We start from the raw sequence: 25706 nt of genomic DNA on the forward strand, positions 1-25706 counted from the left end.
GGTATAGGCATTTTATTTTTATTTCATAGGTTATAATCCATTACTATCATTTATTTTGTTGCACTGTTGTCCAGATTTAGCCCATTCAAGTTGGCCTCTGTCCTTTTAGCCTGTCCTCAACATTTTGAGCACTTACTTATTTTCTGACACCACAAGATATTCTGGACTCATTTTGTGCTTTCCTTAACCTAGCCTGGAGTCAGTCATTTCTCTAAGGAGCGTTGGTTCCTTTTAGTTTAGATGTTTTTTTTAGAAACCAAGATCTGGGGGAGGTATGCTCATTGCTACTGGAGTGTCATTGCTTTTTGGCTTTCTCAAAGGGCAAGCTGGGAAACATGTATTTGTGTACACTATATACATCCGTATCTATTTCTATATCCATATATCTGTACATACTAAAAATTGAGTTTATATTGATACTTCCAATTCCAGTCCATCACCACAGGGTTCATTCTACATTCCTTTTCCTCTAACTCTGGCTCCTATTGTCCTCAGTACATTTACCTTTTTGCTCAATCCTAGACCGCATATAACGTAATTTCAGTATTACCAATCCATATTTGTGTGAAAAACAAACCTACTAAAGTATAATATTTGCATGTGGTTGTTTTTGTTTTTTTCCTTAGAATATATAGTTAAAATGCTGTTTTACAAAGTTGTCTTAGTGTGTTTATGTTATTAATTTGTAATAAAGTGAGGTTCATTTGTTTCTGATTATATTTCACTTTGAGTCCTTATTGATTTTTCTTTTTTTTTTTTTGTGCTGCAGTGCGCGGCTTGTGGGATCTTAGTTCCCCAACCAGGGATTGAACCCAGGTCCTTGGCAGTGAAAGCACGGAGTCCTAACCACTGGACCGCCAGGGAATTCCCGATTCCTTATTGATTTAAGTTTTGGTATGTGAAACATTTATGTGGTTCTAAAAGTGAGCACAGTATCAGCTCTTAACTACAAGACTATTCAAACTTTTATTTTATCATTTATTCGCTTTTTGGGGGGGAGAGGCAAGGGAATCTGGCAGCTGTAAATTCAAATAAAAAGCAACTCTGTTCCCCTCACTGTAGCAGTATCCTTCACCCCAAGCAAGTTCCGGTGATTGAATTAAGATCTATCTGCTGCTCATCTCTCTCAGGTTTTACAAATGGTCATGGGTACTGTTTGGCAGTCAGTGAAGGACAGGAGAAAAGGCTTGGGTCATAGGCCCCGAATTTTCATCCCCTCGATCCTCTTAAAAATTGTCTATACCGAGTTTGGTTCATGCTGGGATTCCAGAGGGTGCCAGCACTGAGTCCCCTGTCCTGAGTGCAGAGATGAGCCACCTCTGGAATTTCTTTCAAGTCCCACAAAAATGTTTTATAAATTCAGCTTTTTGAATATATTTACAGAGCACCAGTAAGACAACATGCCTTACCAAAATAGATTTGGGTTTTCTGCATTAGGAATGGTGGTTGAGTGGAAAGCCAAATGTATCTGGAGCCACAGTCCTTCAGAGGAAGGAGATAAAAAGAAACCTCTGCTTTAGGTGTCTCTTTGCCCAGCCATTGTGCCTAAATGGCTTGTTTGTGAGCGTCTAGGGACTGACTTTTAGCCTTTACAAATGGTCCTTTTTTGTACATTTTAGAGTTTGCAACTGCTTATGTTTTACTGAAGTCATGCAATGTTTTTTCAGTAAAGTACTTGTCAAGTGTTTATTCTAAAACAATTGCTCCAAGTTTTTGGTCAGACAAACAAAAGTGTGATTAGTTCTACTGTCACATCTGCAATTGGGTAGCCTGTGGGTTCCTCTCTGATTTGGTCATCTTGGCAAGGGGTGAGATTGGCAAGGATGAAATCATCCTCCCAGGCTCCTTCCTGTATACCCAGCTTATAGTCGCTGCTGCCAGCTTGCTGGAGAGTTGGGGCCCTGCCAGGGCGGGGCGAGCCCCTCTGCAGAGCCCACTTGGCTTGGAAAGCTCCTTCTTCTCCATGGAGCTCCTTTTCATATATGGTTTCTTAGGCCTCATCCTTTGCCCCGAACTCTTGTAAGTATGATGTTGGCTGTTAGGAGATGCTTGGCTATAGATCCTCCTTGCAGCCCTGGCCCTGTCGTAATCTGTGAAGAGACACCTCAGAGTCTCCCAATGCCTGGACGAGCCAGTTTCTGAGCCTCTTTCTCAATGCTCCGTTTGATCTGACAAGGCTGGGCCTGCATGGTCAGGGTCAACTGCTGCAGACCACTGCTGGGTTTTGGGTGAGAGAGTAAGTGAGTGCCCGAGCTCTTCCACACCCCACTGTATAGTCTCTGGTGGCATCTTGACACCAGGGGTGCATTCGAACTCACTCATGACTGAGGTGGTCTTCAGATAGGGCCTCTGCTGCTTGTGTCTGTTTGCAGCCTGCAAATTTTCCATGTTTGGGAAACCATGACTTTCATGAGGAGTAACTTCCATCTTCCTAAGACCCAGAATTTCCAAGTGCCTTTCAGAACTAACAGGTAAATATCCCCCTTAGATTAAAAAAAAAAAAAAAAAAGTTTAGAAAGCTCAGCATTTTACAGATGAGAACATCAGAGTGATGAGATGACCTAGCACAGTCCTGGTCCATCCCCTGCTGACCCCACTGCTTCTCTTAGAAGATTGTGAACACCGTGGGCCAAGACGAGTTGACAGTGCGCTCCCCCCGCCCTTCCCGGAGATTTCTCCAGTTGCCCCAGAGGTTTTGTGTGGTCCCTCCTGTAAACTGGGTGTGTACTGGGGATGCCTGCTGGCTGACAGACAGATTGGGTCCAGATTTTGAATCTGTGACCTTTAATAAAAGCCGATTATTCTCAGCCTTGGGGCTTTTAGGATTTGTGACGGATGCAGGGCAGGCTGTCTGTGATGGGGTGGGAGGGAAAGGAGCATAGCACTGGGCATGTCGAGGTCCAGCGGAGCATACACAGTAGAAGCTGGTTTCTCTCTGGGGACCGGCTGGAGGTCCAGAGGGAGCTGTGGTGGGCAAGATGGGCCAGGCCCCATCCTAGGGGTCTTCATATACTGTGCCAAACAGGTTGAACTTTCTTTTGAAAAGGCCACGTGCCATGGGCACAGTATCACGTGGTCAGATTTCTGTACTAGGAGAGCAATTTCCATGGGTGGCTGTGTGACCGATGCATTTAAGAGGCGAGCCTACGGACGGTCCTCAGAGGAGGGAGGCCCGTTGACGTCACAGACCTCCGTGTGCTCTCTCTGTAAAGAGCCGCAGTGATGACTCAGGCATTTCATCAAAGATCATAGTAGCATCGGCATCATTTAAAGTTGTGTATTTGCTTAAATCCTGATTCTTTGCCTGTGAGTGTGCACAGGCATGTGGGTGGTCTGTGTGTACGCCGATTTCTGTTGACAAGACTATGCCAGAGCCCAGAGCTCACTAGGCCACGCACCAGCTCACACTCATGCAGCCCCACTGTAGTCAGCTGGCTTTGTGCATATGTTGGGGTTTGGGGGGCCAGCCATTAGACGTCAGTTAGTGTGGGTGAACGCCCAACTGTGGAGGTCATCGAGTCACCTTGTTATTCCACTCCGGGCTTTTCTTGAGCTTGGTGGCCAGGCTGACCTGCTGGAACCCTGGTTTCCCAGTGGTCCTGGGAGGCTTGCAGCCAGGGCAGGGGCCACGGGCTGAACAGGATGTGTAAGCCTCCTGAAGGCTGAGCAGAGCCCCTTCCTGCCTTTCCCTCTGGGCAGGGCCTCCCTGACCTCTGACCCGGGCAGCCCTGCGTCTCCGGCCACCCTAGTGATGTGGGAAGTTACCTCCTCTGCCCCTTTGTTTCCGTGCATCTCTGTCTTGTCCCAGTAGGGATGACAACCCGTTGGTGTGGGGACCTGGCCCGTGTCTCCAGCAGGTGAAACAGCACCTGACATGTAGTAAGAGCTAAATAAATACTTGTTAAATGAATGAATTTAAGAAAGTTTGCTATGTTTATGAGAATTTTACATAGTATCATTTTTTTTCTGGCTACAATGATATACATCCTAACTGGAGTAGTAACAAACATTTGTTATCTCCTTCAAGGTGCCAGGGATTGGCGTACAGAACAGAGTGTGGTGACCTCAGGACATACCTGGGGAATCCCCTCGGCTGTCTACCTGGGGGAAATACTTGGCAACTGACTGAACTGGAAGCCAATAACTCCAGTTTTTACTGAATTCAAAACTTTTTAAAGTGAATGTCCTTAGTTTCCCTGTAGTTCATTGATACAGCCAATAACACACTTAAAGATCAAGTTATTGTTGATCTAGAGTGACTGAATCTGAAGGGAGAGGGCTGGCGATCAGAGTGTGGGGTGCTTGGGTATTTTGGAGTGGGGGAAACCATGGACAGGGTAGCAGAGGTGGGCCAGGCACCTCAGCGGATGCAGGGTCATCCTCTGTGGTAGAGCCACCTGGGCTCTGAGACCACCTGGTACACAGGGTTGTGGGTACTTTAAGGAAGCCGAGCCTTTGGAGGAGGAGGAGGAGTGGTTTGGAAGGGCCCTGGGGGAACAAAGATACCTGCCTCCCGGGTTCCTCTGCTGTAGCCCCAGAGCCCCATGTTTATGTGTTGTCATGTGATAGTTTTTTTACTTTTTTTTTTTTTTTTTTGCGGTACGCGGGCCTCTCACTGCTGTGGCCTCTCCCATTGCGGAGCACAGGCTCCTGACGTGCAGACCCGGCGGCCATGGCTCACGGGCCCAGCCGCTCCGCGGCATGTGGGATCTTCCCGGACCGGGGCACGAACCCGCGTCCCCTGCATCGGCAAGTGGACTCTCAACCACTGCGCCACCAGGGAAGCCCGTCATGTGATAGTTTTTACCATTTAGTTATTTAGTACATACTTTTGAGCGCCTCCTGTGTGCTGGAGTTCCAAGTATGGGATACCATGTGGAATGTGTAGGGAAGAATGATAACATAAGCAATAATCCACCCGCTCCTGGTAAGTGCCACGCAGAGAACTTGGATGGGTCTACGGCATTGCACCAGTTTGGGTCGAAGTTGAGGGGGGATTTCCTGGAGTGATCCTTGAGTTGGTCTCACTGACAGGAAGGAGCCTGCTTGTGGGTTGGGTGGAGCATTCCAGGCAGAGGGGCAGCTGGATTGAGATTGACTGACGGGGTGGGAGGGGGAACCATTCGGCACATGCCAGCCCTGAATGTAGCGATCCGGGTGTTGTAAGTGGACCGAGGAACCGGAAGCACTGCTGGGCGGGGGGCAGTTAGGCTTTTTTTTTAAGATTCCTTTGGTGGCTCTGAAAGGGCAAGTATGGAGCAGAGGGGCCAGTTCAGGGTCTGGAGTCAGCGAGACTCCAGGTGAGGGATGATGGTGGCTGAGGTGTGGTGGGGGGATGAGAGACAGCAGGAAATCCAGGCTAGTTCGTGGTGTTCAGCTTGGGCAGCTGGGTGGAGAGGGGTGCCATGGGCGAGCTGAGGGCAACGGGGGCGGGGGCGTGCAGAATTGAGGGTGGCAGGCTCAGGGTTTCTGTCAGCACCCTGTTAACTCGAGATGGCAAGCAGGCCCTGGATGGATGCAGCTAAGGAGAGGCTGACAAGGCCGCACTGGGCCTGTGAGTGCTGGGCGAGGCAGGGTGCAACTGCCTAGCAGGAGAGGTGGTGGAGACCGGGGCTGTGCCCAAGGTCTGCCCCGGCAGAGCTCTGCTCTGCCCCAGAGCCCTGCGGGGAGGCCACCACACTGTCCCTGGTTAGGACAGCTCTATCAGGACATTTGTGGAGTTCGACCGTCCCTTCTGATTAGGACCCTGCTTCCGAGTTCGTCCTCCCTCCCTGCCCTCACACTCAGGACGCTTGCTTCCTGTCCGATGCCACATGTCAGGGGGCGCTTGCTCCATCAAGCCTTCTCAGATTCTCGGTGGACACCGAGTGGGTGTCCTACGTTTAACTCAGTTCCCACACTAACTGCCTGGGGTTAGTGCCGATCCCACGAGATGCCCCCCTTCTGGATGCAAGTCCAGGTTGTCACCTATGCTCTGCCCGACTGCTGTAAATCAGGGTTCCCATGACCCCTCTCCTCAGGTTCAGTAACGTGCTAGAGCAGCTCACAGAACTCTGGGAAGCGCTTTACTTACTAGATCACCAGTTTATTATAAGCGGATACAACTCAGAGCTGCCAGATGGAAGACACAGGGTAAGGTGGGTGGGAGGGGCTGGGAGCTCCCATGCTCGCTCTCCTGGCACACTGCCCTCCACACTTCCACGCCTTCACCAGCCCAGAAGTTCAAACCTGCTAGTTCAGGGATTTTTACGGATGCTTTTGAAACCGTGCATAATAATTAGTCAAACCCATTCACCTGCCTTCACTAATCAAGGTAGTTTTAAGACTTGCATGTCCTCCGAGCAGCATGTAGCCTAAACAATAAGATGTTTGCCTGAGTTGTTTTCCAGGAACTTGGAGTCAGCTGTGTCTAGTTCAAGCTGAGCCAGTTAAGACTGGATAGGACCACCAACCCTCCAGCTGGGCATGTAGGAGTGTCCGCTTGGTGACCTTTTAACACTGGGGGGTCGAAAACTCCACCCTCAAAACGTGCAGAGGCCTGTAGCCTAGCTACACCTGTGCAGACCGATTACCAAACCTTTTTTCAATCACCTTTCCTCATGAGCTTGCCTCTGACTGCCCTGCTTCTTTATTCCTGATCCCATAAATACCCCGAGCCCCTTGCCTCTGGGGAGGTGGATTTGAGATTTGATTATCTTGCAAATAAACACCCTCTTTGCTGCAACCTTGGTGTCTAAGCGAGGCTTGTTGTGTGGGGGGCAAAGTGAACCTGGTTGCCAGCCACGAGGTAAGTCCAGAGGGACGTTTTGCCTGTGCCTCGTTGGCCCCTTGCCAGTACTGAAAGCCTGTAGAGGAGTCTGAGCATCTGCTTGGTCTGTTAGTTCCAGGGACCGTCCCCTGGATTTCCCCAGGGAGGTGTTGCTGACCTTCGGTGCTTAGTTTCATTTTGCAGCAAAGAGACAGGTTTTGGGTTTGTTTTGTTTGTTTGTTTTGCGGTACACGGGCCTCTCACTGTTGTGGCCTCTCCCGTTGCGGAGCACAGGCTCCGGACGTGCAGGCTCAGCGGCCATGGCTCATGGGCCTAGCCGCTCCGCGGCATGTGCGATCTTCCCGGACCGGGGCACAAACCCGTGTACCCTGCATTGGCAGGCGGACTCTCAACCACTGCGCCACCAGGGAAGCCCCTGTTTTGTTTTTTTTTAATTTATTTATTATTTATTTTTGGTTGCATTGGGTCTTTGTTGCTGTGCGCGGGCTTTCTCTAGTTGCAGCAAGCGGGGGCTACTCTTCGTTGCAGTGCATGGGCTTCTCATTGCGGTGGCTTCTCTTATTGTGGCGCACGGGCTCTATGTGCGCGGGCTTCAGTAGTTGTGGCATGCGGGGTCAGTAGTTGTGGCTGGCGCACTCCAGAGCGCAGGCTCAGTAGTTGTGGCGCACGGGCTTTGCTGCTCCGCGTCATGTGGGATCTTCCTGGACCAGGGCTTGAACCCGTATCCCCTGCATTGGCAGGCGGGTTCTTAACCACTGCGCTACCAGGGAAGCAGGTTTTGGGTTTTGAGTTTTTGTGTTTGGAAGATGTCTTTTGGGTGAGTAACCTTCTTAAAGAAATGCACCTGTGCCTGTTGCCAAACACCTTGGCTCCCTGTGCACCAATGCCGAATAGAAATACGGAGACAGAGATTTGGAGGAAAAGAAATAGAGAGGCTTTTATTTCTCTGCCAGGCAAAGGAGAGACACGGCATGCTGGCACCTCAAGAACTGTGCCCCTGCTCCTCGGGGAATCAGAGAAGATTTACATGTGGGGCTTGCAGTCAGGCCTATATGATAAGGATCAAAAGTAGTGAAGGTCTTGCATTCTTTTTCCTGCATTATTTCAAAACAGTCACAGCTGGCCTCAGGCAGCCTGGTAATTGGGTTGTTGGGTCCGTTTGTCTCTTGGTTATCGGCCTGCGACCTTCTTTCTGAAATGCAGATGCTACAAGGGAGCGCAGGATGTCATTCACTTAGTGTTAAAGAGTGATAGGTTAGCTTTGTGAAGTACAGATCTAGTTACAGACACTACAGATTAGTAACAGTTAAAACTAGGAGTGATTAACTCTTTCAGGCCAGGTTATGTGTCTTGTCTAGCCTGTTCACTGTTCCCTTTATTTTTCTTGTTCTCAAGAGAGGGAAAACTTCATTTCTATTTTTGCTGCAACATGCCTAGATTGTTTGCCAATCCTGTCCAGATTGTGGGTTGGAGGCCCACCTGGCAGGATTTTTAAACCTGATTGTTTAAACCATTAGCCACTGGTGATTGATTCAGCCTCCAGCTCCTCTCCTTTCCCTGAAAGTTGGGAGGTGGAGGTGCAAGTTCCAACCCTCCGGTTCCCCTGGCAACCAGCCCCCAACCATTGGTTATCTAGGGGCTTTCCAAAATCACCTCATTAACATAGACTCAGGTGTGGTTGAAAGAGGTTTGTTATGAATAATGGGAGACATCCTTTCACCTGGAGTTATTTCAGGAACTAGGAACAAAAACTAACTAAAGATGCCCCTGTAGCTTCTGTCACTCAGGAAATAGGGCTTTAGGAGCCTTGTGCCAGAAACCGTGGATGAAGACCAGTGTTTGTTGCTGTATCACAACCCCACAAGGCCCTGCGTTCTCCTTCTTCTCCCTCAGCCTCTCGTGCCTGTGCCCTCTCCCTTTGCTCCGCATCTCTGGTGCAGTCACCCCGAGACAGGCTGGGCTGGAAGGGCATGTGCCTCCTCCCCTCCGTGAGGCTGGCCTGCACCCCCAGTGGACACCGGGGAGTTGTGGATGGATGTTTCTGTCCAGATTGAGATCATCGCGGACGCCTGAGGATTAGGGGCTGCGAGGACCAGCCTTAAGAAATGATAGTATCTGTCACACAGGTGCTAATAAAAGCGCCCCCTGCACAAGTGTCTGGAGGTCAGCACAGCAGGCCTGTGGGAGAGACTCAGCCTATACTTTTTCTGTCCTCTGTGGCTGCTTTCACACAGAGTTGAGGGGCATCAGTAGAGACCCTGTGACCCACCAAGCCCTCAATGTTTACCGACTGGCCAGGAAAGGGAGAAAGCTTGCCAGGCCCTGTCCTGCACAATTTGTTTCCCTTATCGTAAGGAATTCGTTTAGATCTAAATGCCGACAGCTTCGTAAGGAATTCATTTAGATCTAAATGCCGACAGCTTCACCTGGGAAACTGCCTTACTTTTTCCTCATGAAAGATGCAAATCCTATGATGGATCCTGTTTTCCTTTGTGCTTTGCCTTCCAGCAAGCCCTTAGTCAGATGCATTGCTCAATATTTAATAATTACCTGGCCTTCATTGCCCATTCCTAACGTTCATCGTGTGTTTCTTTTTTTTTAAATCAATTTTATTTATTTATTTATTTATTTTTGGTTGCATTGGGTCTTCGTTGCCGCACGCAGGCTTTCTGTAGTTGCGGCGAGTGGGGGCTACTCTTCGTTGCCATGCACGGGCTTCTCATTGCAGTGGCTTCTCTTGTGGAGCACAGGCTTTAGGCGCGCGGGCTTCAGTAGTTGTGAGCTCAGTAGTTGTGGCACACTAAGCTCACGGGCTTAGTTGCTCCGCGGCACGTGAGATCTTCCCGGACCAGAGATCGAACCCGTGTCCCTTGCACTGGCAGGCAGATCTTTAACCACTGCACCACCAGGGAATTCCCTCATCGTGTGTTTCTTATTTTACTTTCTGTGTTCTGAGCACTGTTCTGCTGAGCTGTGAGAAACAAATGTCTGAAAAGTTTGTTTCATGTTCCCACTGTCCACGGGGGTAGACAAGCACGTAACACGCATCTTCTTCCAGAAAACGCACCTTATTGTTTCTTTAGTCCTGACAGAATATTTTGGGAGTCTCTAAATACTAACCCAGACCACTTTACTTTTTTTTTCATTTTGTTTCCAAGATGTTAATAGTAATAATTTTGATTACACAGATAATTTTTTGGTAGGGTGTGTGTGTGTGTTTATTTTTTGGTTTTTTGTTGCTTTTCTCTAGAGTTTTATGAGTTCTGTTATTAGTGATCACCTTTCACGGGGCAAAGAGTCCACAGCTCATAAGCGAAGCAAGACTTGGGCTGTCTGAGGAGAGCAGTGCTGGTGGCAGCAACTCTGCAGGTGTTTGAATTGAGGCCCTACGAAGAGTTCAATCACAGTAAACCTGATGCCATCAAAACGTTGTGTAAAATGAAAATTTTGTTCATTTCTTACCTCCACTGGGTTTTAGAAAGTAAGGTTTCGTTGTAGAACTTTGTTGGTTTGTTTTTCTTTTAATATTTATTTATTTGCTGCATTGGGTCTTTGTTGCGGTGCGCAGGATCTTTTGTTGCGGAACACGGGCCCTTTGTTGTGGTGCATGGGCTCCAGAGCGCGCAGGCTCTGTAGTTGCCTCACGCAGGCTCTCTGGTTGTGGCACGTGGGCTTAGTTGCCCCACGGCATGTGGGATCTTAGTTCCCTGACCAGAGATTGAACTGGTGTCCCCCGCATTGCTAGGCAGTTTCTTAACCACTGGACCACCAGCGAAGTCCCCCTGTTGTTGGTTTTTGTTATCAGTAATTTCAGGAGTGAAATGAACTTCATGTCTCTAAAAAAAGTAGTCCTCTTTCTGGTTTAGAGAGTGTTTGCTGTAAATGTAATGTTAAAAATAAATTTTAAAAAAGACCCTCAGGTTCTCCTGTTCCTGTTTCTGTGTTAGTTTGTGGATATTTGCTTTACATCGACCAAGGGGGACCAGTATTCATGCTGCTGGTGCCCCTTGGGAGGGGCTGCATGGAACCTCCACAACCTGCAGGGTGTCTTCACAGGCCCCTGAAATCTTGTTCCTCTGCCCAAGAGGGTTTCCATGAATGTGTATTGACCCTGTGGGTTGAGATGGCCTGGGACAGTTTGTCTTTTTCATTTTAAAAAAAACCCACTTAAAATGAATCAGACATTTCAGACTCTTTAGGGACAATGATACACAAAAGTCACTGCTGGATGCCTGCCTCAGACCCCACCTGGCCTTCCTGGAAAAGCACTCTCAGAGCCGGGCATCATTCACATGCCACCCTCTACCCCAGAAGATGCCAGTGGTACGTGTGCCAGCCTTTATGCCTTCTGGGCCTGTTGTGTAGCTGGCAGGGCCTGACCCATGGCCTCGGACCCATTGCATAAGTCAAGCCCAGGAGATTCCCCCCCCACCCCCACCAGCGGTTCTGCGTATCAGAATCCACCCCATCTCTGCCAGGTGATGGGACCAGGACAGTGGTGGAGGTGCCCTGGTGGGGAGCAACCCTCACCGGCCCTGCCCCTTGTGGGCCATCCTCTGTGGAGACGGGAAGCAAGAGGTCTTCAGACACTTGTTGGCAACTTGACAAAGTAGTTTTATGCTGTTGAATCTAATAATTAAAAAATCGGAGTTGTGTATTATATATCTTCGTTTTTGTAATTTTCATTTTTGTTCTAGCACTTTATTGTGTTTTACAAAAGTATCAGTGCGCGATGGACTGGAAACATAAGAACAGAGGGGCCTGCTTCTGGGTGGTGAATCTCCGGGAGCCTGCATTCCAGCTCCAGGAGTAGAGCATGGGGGTGGGAAGGGGCATTAGCTCAGGGGCCACCTGGGGCCAGTCACAGCTCAGCTACTGAGCGGCCTTTATGAAACTATTTTAAAGAACCTAGCTTTTGTAGGTGAGCAAACAACACTCCCTGTCTTTGCTTCCTCTCTTACCTCGGTGATCCTGCACTTACTGTCTGTTCCCTCTGCTGTAGGGTGAGGATAGGGTAGAAAGAGCCTTTGGGGTCTGGGCCTAGTATGCCCCTGCCCTGCTGGAGCCTAGGGGAGCTGCCTTTGGCTCTCCAGAACTCAGAGTGTGACCAGAAAGCCAGTAACTGGCCAGAGCATCCTCCTGCTTTGGTGACAGCGATCATTTAGTTGGGGATCTGAGGTGTGTGTTGCGGAAGACAGGGTCCCTAACGGTGAACCCGTTGCCTGCCTCCTCTTTGCTGCAGCTGCCGACATGCTGCCCCCGCCCACAGAGCAGGCCCTGAATGCCCTGCTGGCTCGCAAGGAGGAGGAGTGGCGAGCACTGCAGGCCCAGCACTCCCAGTTGCGGGAGGCAGCCCTGCAGGACGCTCAGCGCCAGCTGGAGGAGGCACAGGGGAAGCTGCGACGCCTGCGGGAGGACTTTGTCTACAACCTGCAGGTGCTGGAGGAGCGGGACCGGGAGCTGGAGCGCTACGACGCTGCATTTGCCCGGGCCCGCGGGCTGGAGGAGGCCAGGCAGGCCGAGGTGAGCGAGCTCAAGATCGAGGTGGCCAAGCTGAGGCAGGCGCTGGCCGGCGAGGCCCGGCGGGTGGAGGATCTGCAGCAGCAGTCCCAGCAGAGGTTGCAGGAACACCGCCTAGAGCTGGAGCGGGTCCACAGGTGAGGGCCAGCAGACCCCACTCCCCGACCCTCCACACGCCTCCCGCCCCACAGCGCTGCCCGGCGCCCACCTGTCCAGTGTTTGTCAAGGGAAGGCAGGCAGGGCCACACCTGGATGTCTTTTTCTGGGTCCCAGTGTGGCTGAAATTAGTGGAGATTTGTTCATCTATTTGGAATTTTTCCCCATGATTTACAAATCTGTATAATTATAATAAAACATATTTGAGCTTATGATTATTTTAATGGTGTGGAATATATATTAAATCCAAAACTAAGTGAGCTGACTTGAGGCAAGTCGACTGAGACCCTGAAGCTGCCGTCAGGCTTGTGGGCTCCGCTCACGGTGAGAAGGGAGGTCAGGCCTCAGCTGCGCGCTCTGCTGCAGCCTTGAAGTGCTGTACACTGTTTTGTGAAGTGTCTCCTCAGGTCTTCTGCCCATTCTTTTTCACCAAATTGGGGACATTTTCAACCGTTATTTCTTCAAGTACATTTTTGGCCCCACCCTCTTTTTCCTTCCATTCTGGGACTGCAGTGATGACCATGTGAGTGTCACATCTTTTGTTATCCACAGGTCTCTGAGGCTCTGCTCATTTTTTTCAGTCTATTTCTATTAACAGGTCAGGTAACTTTTGTTTTTCACTGGTTCTTTGCTCTAAAATGTTCATTCGGCCTTTGAGCCCAACCAGGGTGTCCTTTGTTTTGGTTATTGTACTTCTCAGTTCTCAAATTTCCATTTGATTCTTTGTTACTTTTTCTTTGCTGAGAGTTTCTGATTTCCATTTGTCCTAAAACTGTGCAAAATTGCTTGTTGAAGCATCTTTATGACGGCTGCTTTAAAATCCTTGTTAGATCATTTCAGCATCTGCGTCATCTTGGTGTTAACATCTGTGGATTGTGTTTTCTCATTCAGGTAGAGATTTTCCTGGTTCTTGGTATGACTGGTGACTTTTGATTGTATCTTAGGCACTTTGGGAATTGTGTTGTGAGAGCCTGGATCCCACATCACGTACTCTTCTGCAGGCAATCACCTGTCCAGGTGCAGCATGTAGGTCCCCTGGGTCCTGCCAAAGCCACCCCCGCAAAAGTGAAGCATGACCTGTCACCTCATGTTTGCAAAGGTGACCCTGTGTAGTTTGGAGACTCTTCAGTGTTACTTTTCTTAACACTGCACTTTTCACACAGTGACAGGAACAGTGAGCTGGACCAGCAGCGGGAGCAGTATGGGAACCTGAAGTGGAAGCTGGAAAGGAGGCTGGAGGAGCTGGACAGCGAACTTGCCCTGCAGCGGCAGGTAGGGCGTGGGGTCCAGTTCCTCCTCAGGTGCCCACCCTGCCCGCCCTCTCTGAAACCAAAATTGTACCAGTTGGAGAAGACCATTTTGTTAGCCGTATGGTATCCTGGGATCACAGATTTCTACTTTATGGTGATCTGTGGGGAAGTGTGATGGGGTGTCTAAATCTTCCTCTGTAGTAACTCCCCCAGGGTTCTCTTTCCTTGGAAATAGAATAAACATTTCCTCCTTTATTTATTTTAGAAAAAAGTATTATAAAGTTAAAGTTTGAGTTATTTACTGTGGAAAAGAGCTGGGAGCTCAAGTTGTGATAACTGTACTTCTTTCAACAAAGCAGTAAATAAGTTTAAATATAGATGTATCAGCTGACAGGTGACACTTAAACCTGTCACCAAAATTTCTCTTTGGTGTCATTGAAACTCAGCCTACACTCAGAGACTCAGCTATGTTGGGGTTTGGGTGAAGGATATCCTTCACACTTATGGCCGAAGTCCATGTCTGGCAGGGCTGCGTGTATGCAAGGACATGGGTACCCTTGGTCTCCTTCCAGGATGTGCCAAGCTTGTGTCATCGTAGCAGTGACTGGTGTTTATAGAAACTGCCTCATGGAGCTCCTTGTGCGTGTGTGTGAATTTATCCGCTCAACACAACAGAGACACAATTTTGTTCTACATTTTCCAGATAGGGGAAACATTAAGTAACCTGCCCAAGATCCCCCTCAGTAAGTGGCAGAGCCGTAATTTGAGTCCAAGACAATTCCAGTGCAAGAACTCTTAGGTACTGTCATCCTGCCACAGGATAACAACTCACGCCTCATTTTTATAAATTTATTTATTTTATTTATTTATTTTTGGCTGCACTGGGTCTTTGTTGCTGTGCACGGGCTTCCTCTAGTTGTGGCAAGCAGGGGCTACTCTTCATTGTGGTGTGCGGGCTTCTCATTGCGGTGGCTTCTCTTGTTGCAGAGCACGGGCTCTAGGCGTGCAGGCTCAGTAGTTGTGGCTCGTGGGCTCTAGAGCGCAGGCTCAATAGTTGTGGCGCATGGGCTTAGTTGCTCCACGGCATGTGGGATCTTCCCAGACCAGGGCTCAAACCCGTGTCCCCTGCATTGGCAGGCGGATTCTTAACCACTGAACCACCAAGGAAGCCCACGCCTTATTTTTAGACTGTGTCTGTGATATTGGAGAGGAGCTGGATCTAGAAGTCAACCTGTCTGTGTCCTCACTTCTGCCCTTCTTGGAGTGATTGAGTGACTTGGAGTGATTGGCTGACTGAGCCATTGAGCTCTGAACTAGGCCCCTAGTCTCTCCAGTGGATGTGCCACTGGGCAGATGTGAATGGTGTGCCTGCCTGTGCTGGTTCCTTTTCGGGCACTGGGGTCAGCGGTTCTCAAGGAGGACAGACCTGTCAGCTGGCAGACTGAGGCCTGACTGCTGGGCCCTCTGTCCCACAGCATAGCGTCAGTGTCCTGAGATAGGACGGCATCCTGATGTGCTGTACCCATCAGGATGGAAGGCGCGCATGGACACAACTGTCCTTGTGACCGAGCTTTCAGGCACGGCCGCATCTACCAACCATGGCTGGTGGAGGAGGGGGCCCTGCCCTTTCCTTCCCCTCTTGGAAGCTTGAATTTTACTGTCCATGATGCCATCATCGCTTAGAACATTTGAAATTTCCTGCAGAGGACTTTCTTTTGGAGTCCTCAGGGACCAAAGAACTTTTCCATTATGGGCGGGTTTGACTTTTGGAAACAGTCCAAGGTCACTGGGGCATGAGCTGAGTGATCAAGACCAGGTATGACTCATCTAAGTCATGAGGTTTCCTCAAGTGGCATTGGAGTCCCTTCCAAAGAAGGAGTTTCGGAAGGGCTCTGGGCAGTGGTGGGAGTGTCCCAGTTAGCAGGACAGTCAGTGGCACTTGGAGGCAGCAGTGCCCTGGTGGGAGTTGTGGTCGCTGGGCTGGGTCTGTGGGTGGCTTCCCAGCCTGTCCACACTCAGAGCCCTTGCTCCGACTCAGGCTTGTTCAGGCTTTGAGCCCCCTTGTCCACAAGGAGGGCACCTCCGGATGGGAGTTTTTATACCAGCCCTGTCTCTGGAAGGAAGGAAACTTGACGTCTGGACTCTCCAGCTCTGGGCTCCATCCAGAGCTGCTGCCAGGAACTTGGGCAACCTTTGCTGCCTAGTGTGGTTCAGGGACAGTTGGGGCTCACGCCAGCCTCAGGGCTGTGCTGCCCACGCCCGACTCTCTGTGACTGAAGAAAGGGCCTTATGTGCTCATCAGCTTTGTGGGCTTCCTTTGGGCTGGTTTCCCGTCTCCTTTTTCTGAAGATCTTTGTGTTCATTATTGACTTGTCAAAGGTAGAATTGATGCAATGGTAATAGTGATTTTTATTTTCAAGAAAGAAGTATAAGATGACGGGAGCTGAGTTTGTAAGCTGTAGACTGTGGACTTAAGGTGTTTCACTGTTGGTTAGCAGTCACAGGATTAGAAGCCACTGGAGGAGAAACAGTGATTTATTGATTTATTCATTTAACAAATAGACTTTGCCAGACACCATCCCGGGCCCTGGGGTTAGGGCTGAGCGGGGGCCCCACCTGCCCTGAGAGTGAGCTGGCCCTTGTGGGGGCACAGTGGACACCCGAACATTACAGGCTCTGGCTGTAGCATCCTAGGGACGTCACCTGCATAACACAGGGAGGCAGGGTGGATGGGGCTGATCTTTAATAGGCAGGTCAGGAAGGGCACCCTGAGAAGAGGACTTGTGAGCCCGCCTTCAGTTGGCGTCAGAGTTCAAGTTCAAGGGGGCTGAGATAGCAGCGGTGTAGGCCTCCCAGGCCCTCGTGAGGATGGCCTTTGCTCCAAGTGAGGTGAGAAACTCTTGGGGGCTTGTGAGCCAAGTTGAGTTTTTAAAAGATCCTCTGTTGTTGGGTTGAGGACAGCCTGTGGGACTGGGGAGGCAGGGAGACAGGAGGAGGCTGTCGCAGCCCCAGGTGAGGGGGCGGGGCTTGAGCCACTGGCAGGTTCTGGATACACCTAGACGGCAGAGCCAGTGCACACGCTGATAGATGAGATGGGGTGAGAGGCAGGCGCTGAGGACACATCTGGTTTGGGGCCGAGTGCCTGGCGGGATGACTTGCCTTGTTTGGAGATGGGGGAACCACACAGGGAGGATGGGGAGGGCGCTTGGTCGGGCTGCATAGGAAGTGGTTTCTGCACTCCCAGGTGGACAAACTGGGAGGTCAGGATGGAGCAGGTTGGCCACAGAGTACAGAGCTAGGAACCTGGGGCACCCCCAAAGGGTGACTGTAGGCAGAGGAGCCATCCAGGCTGAGCCGGGGACATTGGCACAGGGCAGGGGCATGGGTGGGGGACTAGCAGGAGAGGGGCCCCCAGGAGCAAGAGAAGAGGGTGGTCGGGAGGCGGGCCTGAGCCGCGTGTCTCTGGGGTGAAGTGGGGATGGGGAGTGGACTTGGACGCAGCAGCGCGTGCAGGGGTGGTGGCTTTCTTGTTTCCTCACCAAGGACACTAAATGCTTGCCCGCTGGTCTGGGCCAGGCTCTGCCTGTGCGAGGGCTTCCTGCCCCCTGGCAGCCACAGACTGCAGAACTTTGAGCAGAAACCAAGTGCTTCAGTATTTTGTAGCGTTAGGAGTGAATCTCAATGATTTTCATATTCTGATCCCAGCAAGGGTTACTCGTGTGACCCCTTATACTTCGTCTTGCTTCTCAAGGGATAAAAAAAGTATGTTTTCAGTTGTACTTCTGCATGGTGTCTCTGAGGCCCCCAACCTTCCGAGGAGGGGAGGGAGGCTGCTGTGGAGTTTATTGCAGGGCGGAGGCAGACGAGCCCATTCTTGCCGGCGTGCTCAGGCTGGGTTCAGCCTTCCCCGACTCTTTCCTTCAGGAGGCTGAGTCTGTCCAAGCCTCTTCAAAAGCAGGGGCCTCATTACTTGGTCAGAAACCTGGAATCCTGCTAGTGTGCTGGGCTCTCCATGCGCTGTGCTTTCCAGGATGTGCATTTCAGTTTGACTCTGTCCCTCAGTGTGTGATTTCTGCATCTGTATCCAGACCTCCCGTCCATAGGGCACATCAGCCACGAGCGTCTGCTCTCCTGTCACCACTGTAAACAAGACGATAAAGGACTAAGGACAGTGAGAACCCACAGCAGTGACGGGAGCAGGAGAAGGGCCTCAGCACACGGATGAGTGAGCCTGCGCCTTCCCGGGGAGGGCGGGGGCAGCAGCTGGGGAGCGGGCCTGTGGGAAATGCAGCCAGTGGGCCTACAGACTCAGAGAGGTTAGGCCTTGGGACACCAGGGGCCATGCACGTGCAGGTGGATGTCTGTATCTGGGGCCGCGAACCACCCCCCTCATGTGCAGATGGAGTGCCCAGCAGCCAGGAGCTCCTTTCCCAGGCAGAAGCTCAGCACAGTTTTCTTTACAGAAATTGAACTACCCATGGGGAGAAGGAAGGCGGCTGTGTGGGCCCTGGTGTCTGCAGCGCAGACCTGACATTAGGGAAGCAGCGCCCTCAGTCGGCTCTGCGAAGATTCAACTTAATTGAGCTGTAATTTCCTACAGTCCATGCACCCATGTTAAGCGTGCAGTTCAACAAGGTTTAACACAGGTACTTGAGTAACAACCAAGACAGAACTTTCCTGCCACCCAGAGTTCCACGTGCTTCTTTGCAGTCAGGGAGCAGCACCCTTGGCACCGGCCCCACTGGCCTGCTTCCTGCCGCTTGCGGCGAGATCTGTCTTTCGGAGAGTCCTGTGAGAATGGAGCCGTGCACTGTGCCCTTTTTTGTCTGGCTTCTCTCTCACCATGACGTGTCTGAGGCTCCTAGTTGTCATGTAGTTGGCAGCTTGTTCCTTCTCGGTGCCAGTGCTGTGTTGTGTGGAGGTGCTAGTCTCTTTCCGTTCTCTGTCAACGCACATTTTGGACACTTGGGTCGTTTCCAGTTTGGGGCCATTTCGAATGAGGCTGCTGTGAGCATCCTTGGCCGTCTTTGAATGGACACAGGCTACATGACCAGGAGTGCAATTTCTGCGATGTGTCCTACGGCTGTGAGTAACTTTTTAAGAAACTGCCGAGCTGTCCTCCAAGATGGTTGTAGCGTCACATTCCACCAGCAGCAGATTAGAGTTCTAGTTGCTCCTCGTCCTTGCTAGCACTTAGTGTTGTCAGTCTTTTTCTCTTTAGCCAGTCTAGTGGTTGTGTAGTAGTGTCTTACTGTGGTTTTAATGTGCTTATCCCTGATGATCAAAGATTAAGCATCTTTTCACATGCTTACTGGCCATTCATATATCCTTTGTGAAGTGTCTGTTCAGCTTTCTTGTACTTAAAAAAATTGGGTTATTTGTCTTTACATTACTGATATTTAAGAGTTCTGCATATATATTCCAGAAACAAGTTCTTAGGTATATATATTTCAAATGTTTTCTTCCAGGACTTCCCTGGCAATCCAGTGGTTAAGACTCCGTGCTTCCACTGCAGGGGGCATGGGTTTGATCTCTGGTTGGGGAACTAGGATCCTGCATGCCACGGGGTGTGGCCAAAAAGAAAAATTTTCTCCCATTCTGTGCCTTTCCTTTCCCTTTTTGTAACAGTCTCTTATGAATAGCAGGTGTTTTTTAATTTCAACATCCCAGTGAACTTTTTATTGCCTCATTCCTGAGTAGGAGCATATAACTGAGGCAGGATTACAAGACAGAGAAATGCCAGCAACATAAGAAGAGGCCCAGAGGAACAGGGAAAATGACCCTGGGTAGGACAGAGATGATTCCCGAGACAGAGATCCTAAAACCCGCCGCCGTGTGATCAGCTCAGGTGTGAGGCAGCACGGTGTGGCCCTGCCCGTGCTAGGCTTGCCCGGGCATGGCAATTGGTTGTCCGTGTTGGTCTAGCTGTCTGCGTGGGCAGCTCTGGTGCTGTGGCCTCCTGGGCTCCGCAGGCAGTGCCAGTGATCCTGCAACTCCTGTCAGCCCAGTCCTGGAGGATGGGCTGGGAGAGTAGCCACCTTCCTGCTCCCAGGGCAGGGGCTGGCTATTTCCCTCCTTCCCATGAGGCTCTTCCTGTGTCGTTCCCCCAAGGTGAGAACTTGAGCCTCTTGGGAATGGGGTGGGGACAGAGCCAGCCACTCATCACATTATATCTTCATTTTCAGTGTCTAAGAGCACATTGTGGGGGCTTCCTGAGATCAGTGTCCCCAGGGGTGTATTTTGCATCCGTAACTCAGGATGCCAGGAGGAAGGGCCAATCATAACAAGAAAGAATTTTGACAATTAAAAGTATGTATAGAGCCTTCCCTGGCCATCATTAAGACTCCACACTTCCAATGAGGGGGCCCGGGTTCAATCCCTGGTCAGGGAACTAGATCCCCCATGCCATGACTAAGAGCCTGTATGCAGCAACGGGGATCCCGCGTGCCTCAACTAAGACCCAGGGCAGCCAAATAAATAAATAAATATTTAAAATTAAAAAAATAAAAGTATATATAAAGAAATTAATTCAGAAAATGGAAAAAAGACACAGAAAATCCAAGAGAGAATTTAAGAGACATGGAGGATAAATCCAGGATTCATCTAACAATACAAATTCCAGAAACATACAGCAGAGAATAGGAAGGTGTCAGATTATCAAGTAAACATCATAGCCACTTCTCAGGGTGGGGACTTCAGACTGAAAGGCCCCCAGAGCCATGAGCAAAAGGGGTTTCAGAGGAACAAAGAGGAGGTGCTGCAAACGTCCAGAAAACCTGTAGAGTCAGAGCCTGGCCCAAACTCCTCAACCTTAGCTTGGGACAGAAGACACATGACAAGGTCTTCAGCACTGCTGGGGGAAGAGATGTAAGCCCGGGGCCCTGGGGTGTGAGGGTGTGGATGCCTCTGGCTGGGTAACAGCCTCTCAGGAAGTTACTGGAGTGTAACTACTGAGCGAGCCCTGTGCAGCGTGGCTGTGTGTCGGGGCCGAGGGGTCAGCCTTTAGCTGCCTCTGTTTCCCTTTTGAGTTCAGAACATTGAGAACCAAGAGATGGAGTGGAGGAGGCTGCCAGGAGAATGGGGGCCTGAGCTGGGCGGGTCCCCAGGACTAGGTGGCCCCAGTCACAGGGCTGAGCTGGCAGCCTCACCTGGAAGCCCGTGAGTCTGAGAGAGGTGGGGCAGGGAAACTGAGGGCAGCTCCCACTCCAGCCCCCTGGGAGAAGGCCGAGTGGGGCAGGGGATCGTGGGACTCTCACCCTGATGGGAGCTCTTGAGCTGGGGAAGGAGGTCCTTTCCAGCAGGAGTAAACCAGGAGAGAGGATGAGGGCATCCAGGAATACCGAGGACCGCCTAGGGGAGCTGTGAGTCTCGGGCCTGGATGCTGGCTGTGAGGCAGCCCAGGGAGAGACCAGATGGGCATGGAGACTGAGGGCCCTGGAGGGACCATACCCCAGGAGAAGAAAGGGTCACATTATGGGGTGTGTCCTGGGAAGCAGACACCACTCAGGAAACAGGAGAGAACCAGACAGAGAAGGGGCGGCGAGAGAGACAGAGAATTGAAAACTCTGGGAGAAATGAGATGGGAACCGTCATAATCGTTCGCTGTTGGGTGAGCCGTGAATCACTTTATTGTTGTAATAGTTTATGGACTTTTGGGTTCAGCCCGTGGGTGAGGCTTACACAGCCAGGGGAGTGGAGCCGTGAGCCCCGTGTCGGGGGTGTGGGGTGGGGCTGCTCAGGAAGCCGGCAGGTAGCGCGGAGGGAAGAGTGGCGTGTTGTTTAGAGAGAGACATAGACGGAACCAACAACAGAACTGCTGGGAGGGGTGCTTCTGAGCTCATGGGCCTGGTGTCTCTCCTTGTGGGTCCACTAGCAGCTCTGTCTGTGCAGAGCAAAACCCCACAGGACCACAGGGGAGAGGGACAAACCTACGTCCACGGTGGGAAGAGCCCTCCAATGTCCTTCATGCAGCGTTACAGGTCCCAGTCCCACTCTTGACCTCGTCCTCCGCTAGGTCCTCTGCGTCCCTCCTGCCCTCAGCGTGCCAGTGGGTCTTTGCTGGCCCCACCGTGCTCTTTTCACCACCAGCTCTTTTTGTTCCAGGAGCTGCTCCAGGAGTTTGAATCTGAAATGCAAAAGCGGGAGCACGCGTTCCGCCTGCAGGCGGACAGCATGAGCAATGTGGTCCTAGCACACGAGCTCAAGGTAGAGGGCGCCCTCGGACTGTGATCGTTTCCTCAGCAGAAGTGAGAAGCCCCTTGCGAGTTAGGGTTCACGTGAATGCCTCCCACTTTGTACGTGGGCCTCGATCTCTGCCACACAGAGTTGGGGGTGACATGCAGGTGACATGCTTGCCACTGTGCCTGCCAGGGCCCCGGTCAGGAGTGATGGCCACTCTGCCCAGCCAGAGGAACGCTTGTGCCACCAGTCCAGGTCTAGTTACCTGACCTTGAGGAAGTGTCTCCCTCTGGAGAAACCACCACCCCGCAAACTCTGTCCTTGGCCTGTGTACTCCCGTGACACCTCGGAATGGGTCTGTGAGGAGGTGCCACTCATCCCCCTGTTTTCAGGAGGAGGCCTGTCTGCAGTTGGTGCTCCCAGCCGTGGTGCCGGCTCCCCTCCGTGAACAGGACTTCTCTAAAGCACTGGCCCCAACATGGCCAGGGCACACATGAGGAGCACGCATGCCTGGCCTTTAGCACCGAGACAGGGAGCAGCCTGGAGGGGAGGACAAGGGGACAAGGAAGCAGGGTTGATGCCTGGCCCGGCCCTGCTGCCCCAGCTGGTCACATCTGGGCAGCGTCTAGCCAGGTGTTAGTAGTAAGATCGACACCCTGCACTAGTGGTCAGCAAGGTCCCTCCTCTAGGCTGCCAGCCTCCCCACAGGGCTGCAGTCCAGGGGGCAGCACCAGGCCCTGCCTGACCCCTCTGCGGAGTCTCCCTGACTTTCCCCTGGAGGAATGCACCCAGGGCCAGTAGGACCTTGAGGCTGGGGCTGCCTCACAGTGACACCGCCACCACCCCCGCCCCGAGGCCACTTTGAGGACTTCTGAGCACCAGGGGAGAGAGAGCAGGCGGGATGTGCAGGGCCAACCTGTGCCTCACAGTGCAGTGGGCACTCCTGTCAGAGGAGCAGGGGACAGGGGTGGGTGAGCCAGGGCATGCCCCACTCCCATCTCCAGCTGCCACGAGTCGGTTCTGGTCCCCTGAACACCTGCCCCTTGAGGGCATCACAGGTTATACACAGAACTGATTTGGGGGCAGCAGTACCATCACCTCTGCATTATAGTCGAGGAAGCTGAGGCCCAGAGAAGCTATTTAAAAATTGAATGTGTGGCTGGGGTTTGAGTGGGGTCACTCAGCAGGGAGCCACGTTCGTACAGCCTCCATCTGGCTGTGTGATTCCAGTATCAAATCATGCCCGAGTCGGGTGCGGGGGTACGACGGGGACTCACACGGGGCCCGTGCTCTCAAGGTTGTGGGAGCACGTGAGGAGACTCACTGTTCTATTGCTTCTCAAATTCCAGTTTTCCTTCGCTCCCAGTTCTGATAAAATGGTAAGGCTTACCTCTAGCACCTCAGTTTGTTCCACTTATATCCTTATTTTGAATTCTTCTCTTTCAAAGATTAAACTGCTGAACAAAGAGCTCGTGGCCCTGAGAGAGGCCGGGGTGAAGGCTGCGGAGTCCCTGCAGAGCGCCGAGGCGGTGAATGCAGAGCTGGAGGATAGGCTGCAGCACAGAGACTGGGAACTCAGGGACCTGGCTGCCGTGAAGGACGCCCGGTGCGGAGTCTCGCCATCTCCCTGTGGGCGGAGGTGGCCAATGCGCCCGATGTTTTGCATGGTCTGGACTCCAGCCTGGAGGCATCTGCCTGTTCTGGCTTTTTCCAGGCCGGCTTTGCTGTAGCCCCTTACCTGCTTTTTCCACTAATATTTGATTCTTTCAGGATAAAAGACTTAGAGGGTAAACTTCACTCTGTGCAGCTCACCAAGAAAAAAGAAGAGGAGACGTTTAGGAGGAAGTGAGTGTTTCTGGCTCCAGTGTCAGCGTAGGGAAAACGTTCCCTGATCCCCTTGGGGGCAGACCCAGCCCTTCTGTGGGACTGTTAGCTGGGTCAGGCCTGCTCTTCCAGGGTCTCCCCTCACTTTTCAGTTCAAATTAGTATATTTGTGTGTGTTTGGAGGAATATCATCAAAACACTGAGAATTACAGAACACGCCTTGTAAAATGAATTGCTGAAAGCCGTCCAGATTGACACTTAGAGCCGATATACTTGACCCGTTGAAACAAGTCTTGGGAGCAGGATGCACACAGATGCTCCGTGTCCTCACACACTGCGTGACCCCGCAGAGTCGTGTGCAGCCCAGGTGGCGTTATTTACGGAGCCAAGGTGACAAGAAACCTGTGTTCCTTGGTTCCTTGGTGTGGGCTGGGGTGTCCATGCCCTGGAGTCTTGGTGTTTGCCTTTTGAAAGTAACTAGCCAATGGTCACAGAATAATGCAGTGCAGAAATAACTCCCTCCCTTCACTAGCTGTCATGATCAAACTTTTGTTGTGATTTGGTGAAAAAGAAAGGTATATCCTGCCAGAAACTAATGGATACAGCAACTGGCATGAGTATAGTTTTTTGCTACTAGAAGGTGGAAAATACTGAACAGTTTGCAAGGTGAGTAAGATGAAGATTGATTGTAATTGGAATGAAAAGTACGGCATGCGACTTGATTAAATAAGGCTTAACCATCTCATTGAACAATGCTGATGGAATCTGAAAGAAATCATGTGGAATTACATTTTTTAGGGCTTTTTACTCTTCATCAAAACCAAATAGAATAAAAGCATAAAACATCATGGACATCATGTCAGCTGTCAGCGACACCCAACAGTGTATTTTCGAGACGAATGTTCTGTTGACAGAGTTCCAGTAGGTTTGGCATCTCTAGCGAAGGACAGACATGCAGCCTGCATCCCGCGGCCCCCAGTTCTGGGAAGCCTCAGATTCCGGGTTGAAAGCAGCCCAGCAAATGGGGTAGCTGCGAGGCCAGGGCAGTTTACACCTGCCTTCTGCTTCCCGAGTCCGTACGGCTTCTGCTGGTGGCCCTTCACTGAAGCACATGTTCTGGGGTCTTTCTCCCATGGACTGTGAGCTTGGGAGGGCTGGGGCCCGGCGTCTGAGAATCTCTCAGTCAGTGTTTTTGTGTGAGGAGTGAGGAGCAGAGAGAAGCGGGCAGAAGTGCCCTTCAGGAGGACACTCATGCAGCACTCCTGCAGAATGAGGAAGGTTCTAGGCTCGGGGGTCCTGAGCAGGGCCTATGTGAGCCACTGGGGACCTCACTGTGTTTCAGGCATGAGGAGCTGGACCGTCTGGCCAGGGAGAGGGACACGGTGCTGATGGCAGCGAAGAGCGCCCATGCGGAGCAGCTGCAGGCGGTAGAGGCCAGGGCCCTGGAGCTGCAGGTGAACTGCGAGAACCTCGAGGTGCAGCTCCGCAGGGCTGAGTGGAGGCAGGCGGACACCACCAAGGAGAAGGACGCCGCCATTGACAAGTGAGCTGCGGCTGAGGGCCTGGCTGCCTAGTTAACCTGTTTCAGATGAAGGGAAGTGGGCACAGGCTGTTGGGAGTCACTCCTGCAGCTCCCGTCACTGTTGTTGTTGTTGTTTTAATTTTATTTATTTATTTATGGCTGTGTTGGGTCTTCGTTGCTGCGTGTGGGCTTTCTCTAGTTGGCGGCGAGCGGGGGCTACTCTTCATTGCGGTGCACAGGCTTCTCATTGCGGTGGCTTCTCGTTGTAGAGAACGGGCTCTAGGGCGCGTGGGCTTCAGTAGTGGTGGCTTGTGGGCTCGAGCAGACGCTCAGTAGTTGTGGCACACAGGCTTAGTTGCTCTGCGGCGTGTGGGATCTTCGCAGACCAGGGCTTGAACCCCTGTCCCCTGCATTGACAGGCGGATTCTTAACCACTGCGCCACCAGGGAAGCCCCTCCGTCACTGTTTTTAACCATTCTCTTTTTTC

General features: G+C 51.5%; 1 protein-coding gene across 19 annotated transcripts in view; it reads left to right on the top strand.

Moving 5' to 3' along the window:
• CCDC57 (coiled-coil domain containing 57) overlaps window positions 1–25706 on the top strand; it is a 107898-nt gene that overhangs the window by 1230 nt on the left and 80962 nt on the right. For 16 of the 19 annotated variants that reach the window (XR_012328771.1, XM_033846793.2, XM_073798286.1 and 13 more), the window contains 7 exons: window positions 770–894; window positions 12012–12426; window positions 13609–13717; window positions 21799–21900; window positions 23322–23479; window positions 23644–23718; window positions 25040–25240. Coding sequence is in view for 18 of the 19 variants with exons in the window: in XM_033846793.2 (XP_033702684.1) it covers window positions 12020–12426; window positions 13609–13717; window positions 21799–21900; window positions 23322–23479; window positions 23644–23718; window positions 25040–25240 (1052 nt within the window). In the remaining variant the exon portion in view is untranslated. The other 3 variants (XM_073798290.1, XM_073798296.1, XM_033846796.2) reach the window with 3 other exon arrangements.

The sequence above is a fragment of the Tursiops truncatus genome, chromosome 20, assembly GCF_011762595.2.
Source record: "Tursiops truncatus isolate mTurTru1 chromosome 20, mTurTru1.mat.Y, whole genome shotgun sequence".
Classification (NCBI taxonomy): Eukaryota; Metazoa; Chordata; class Mammalia; order Artiodactyla; family Delphinidae; genus Tursiops; species Tursiops truncatus.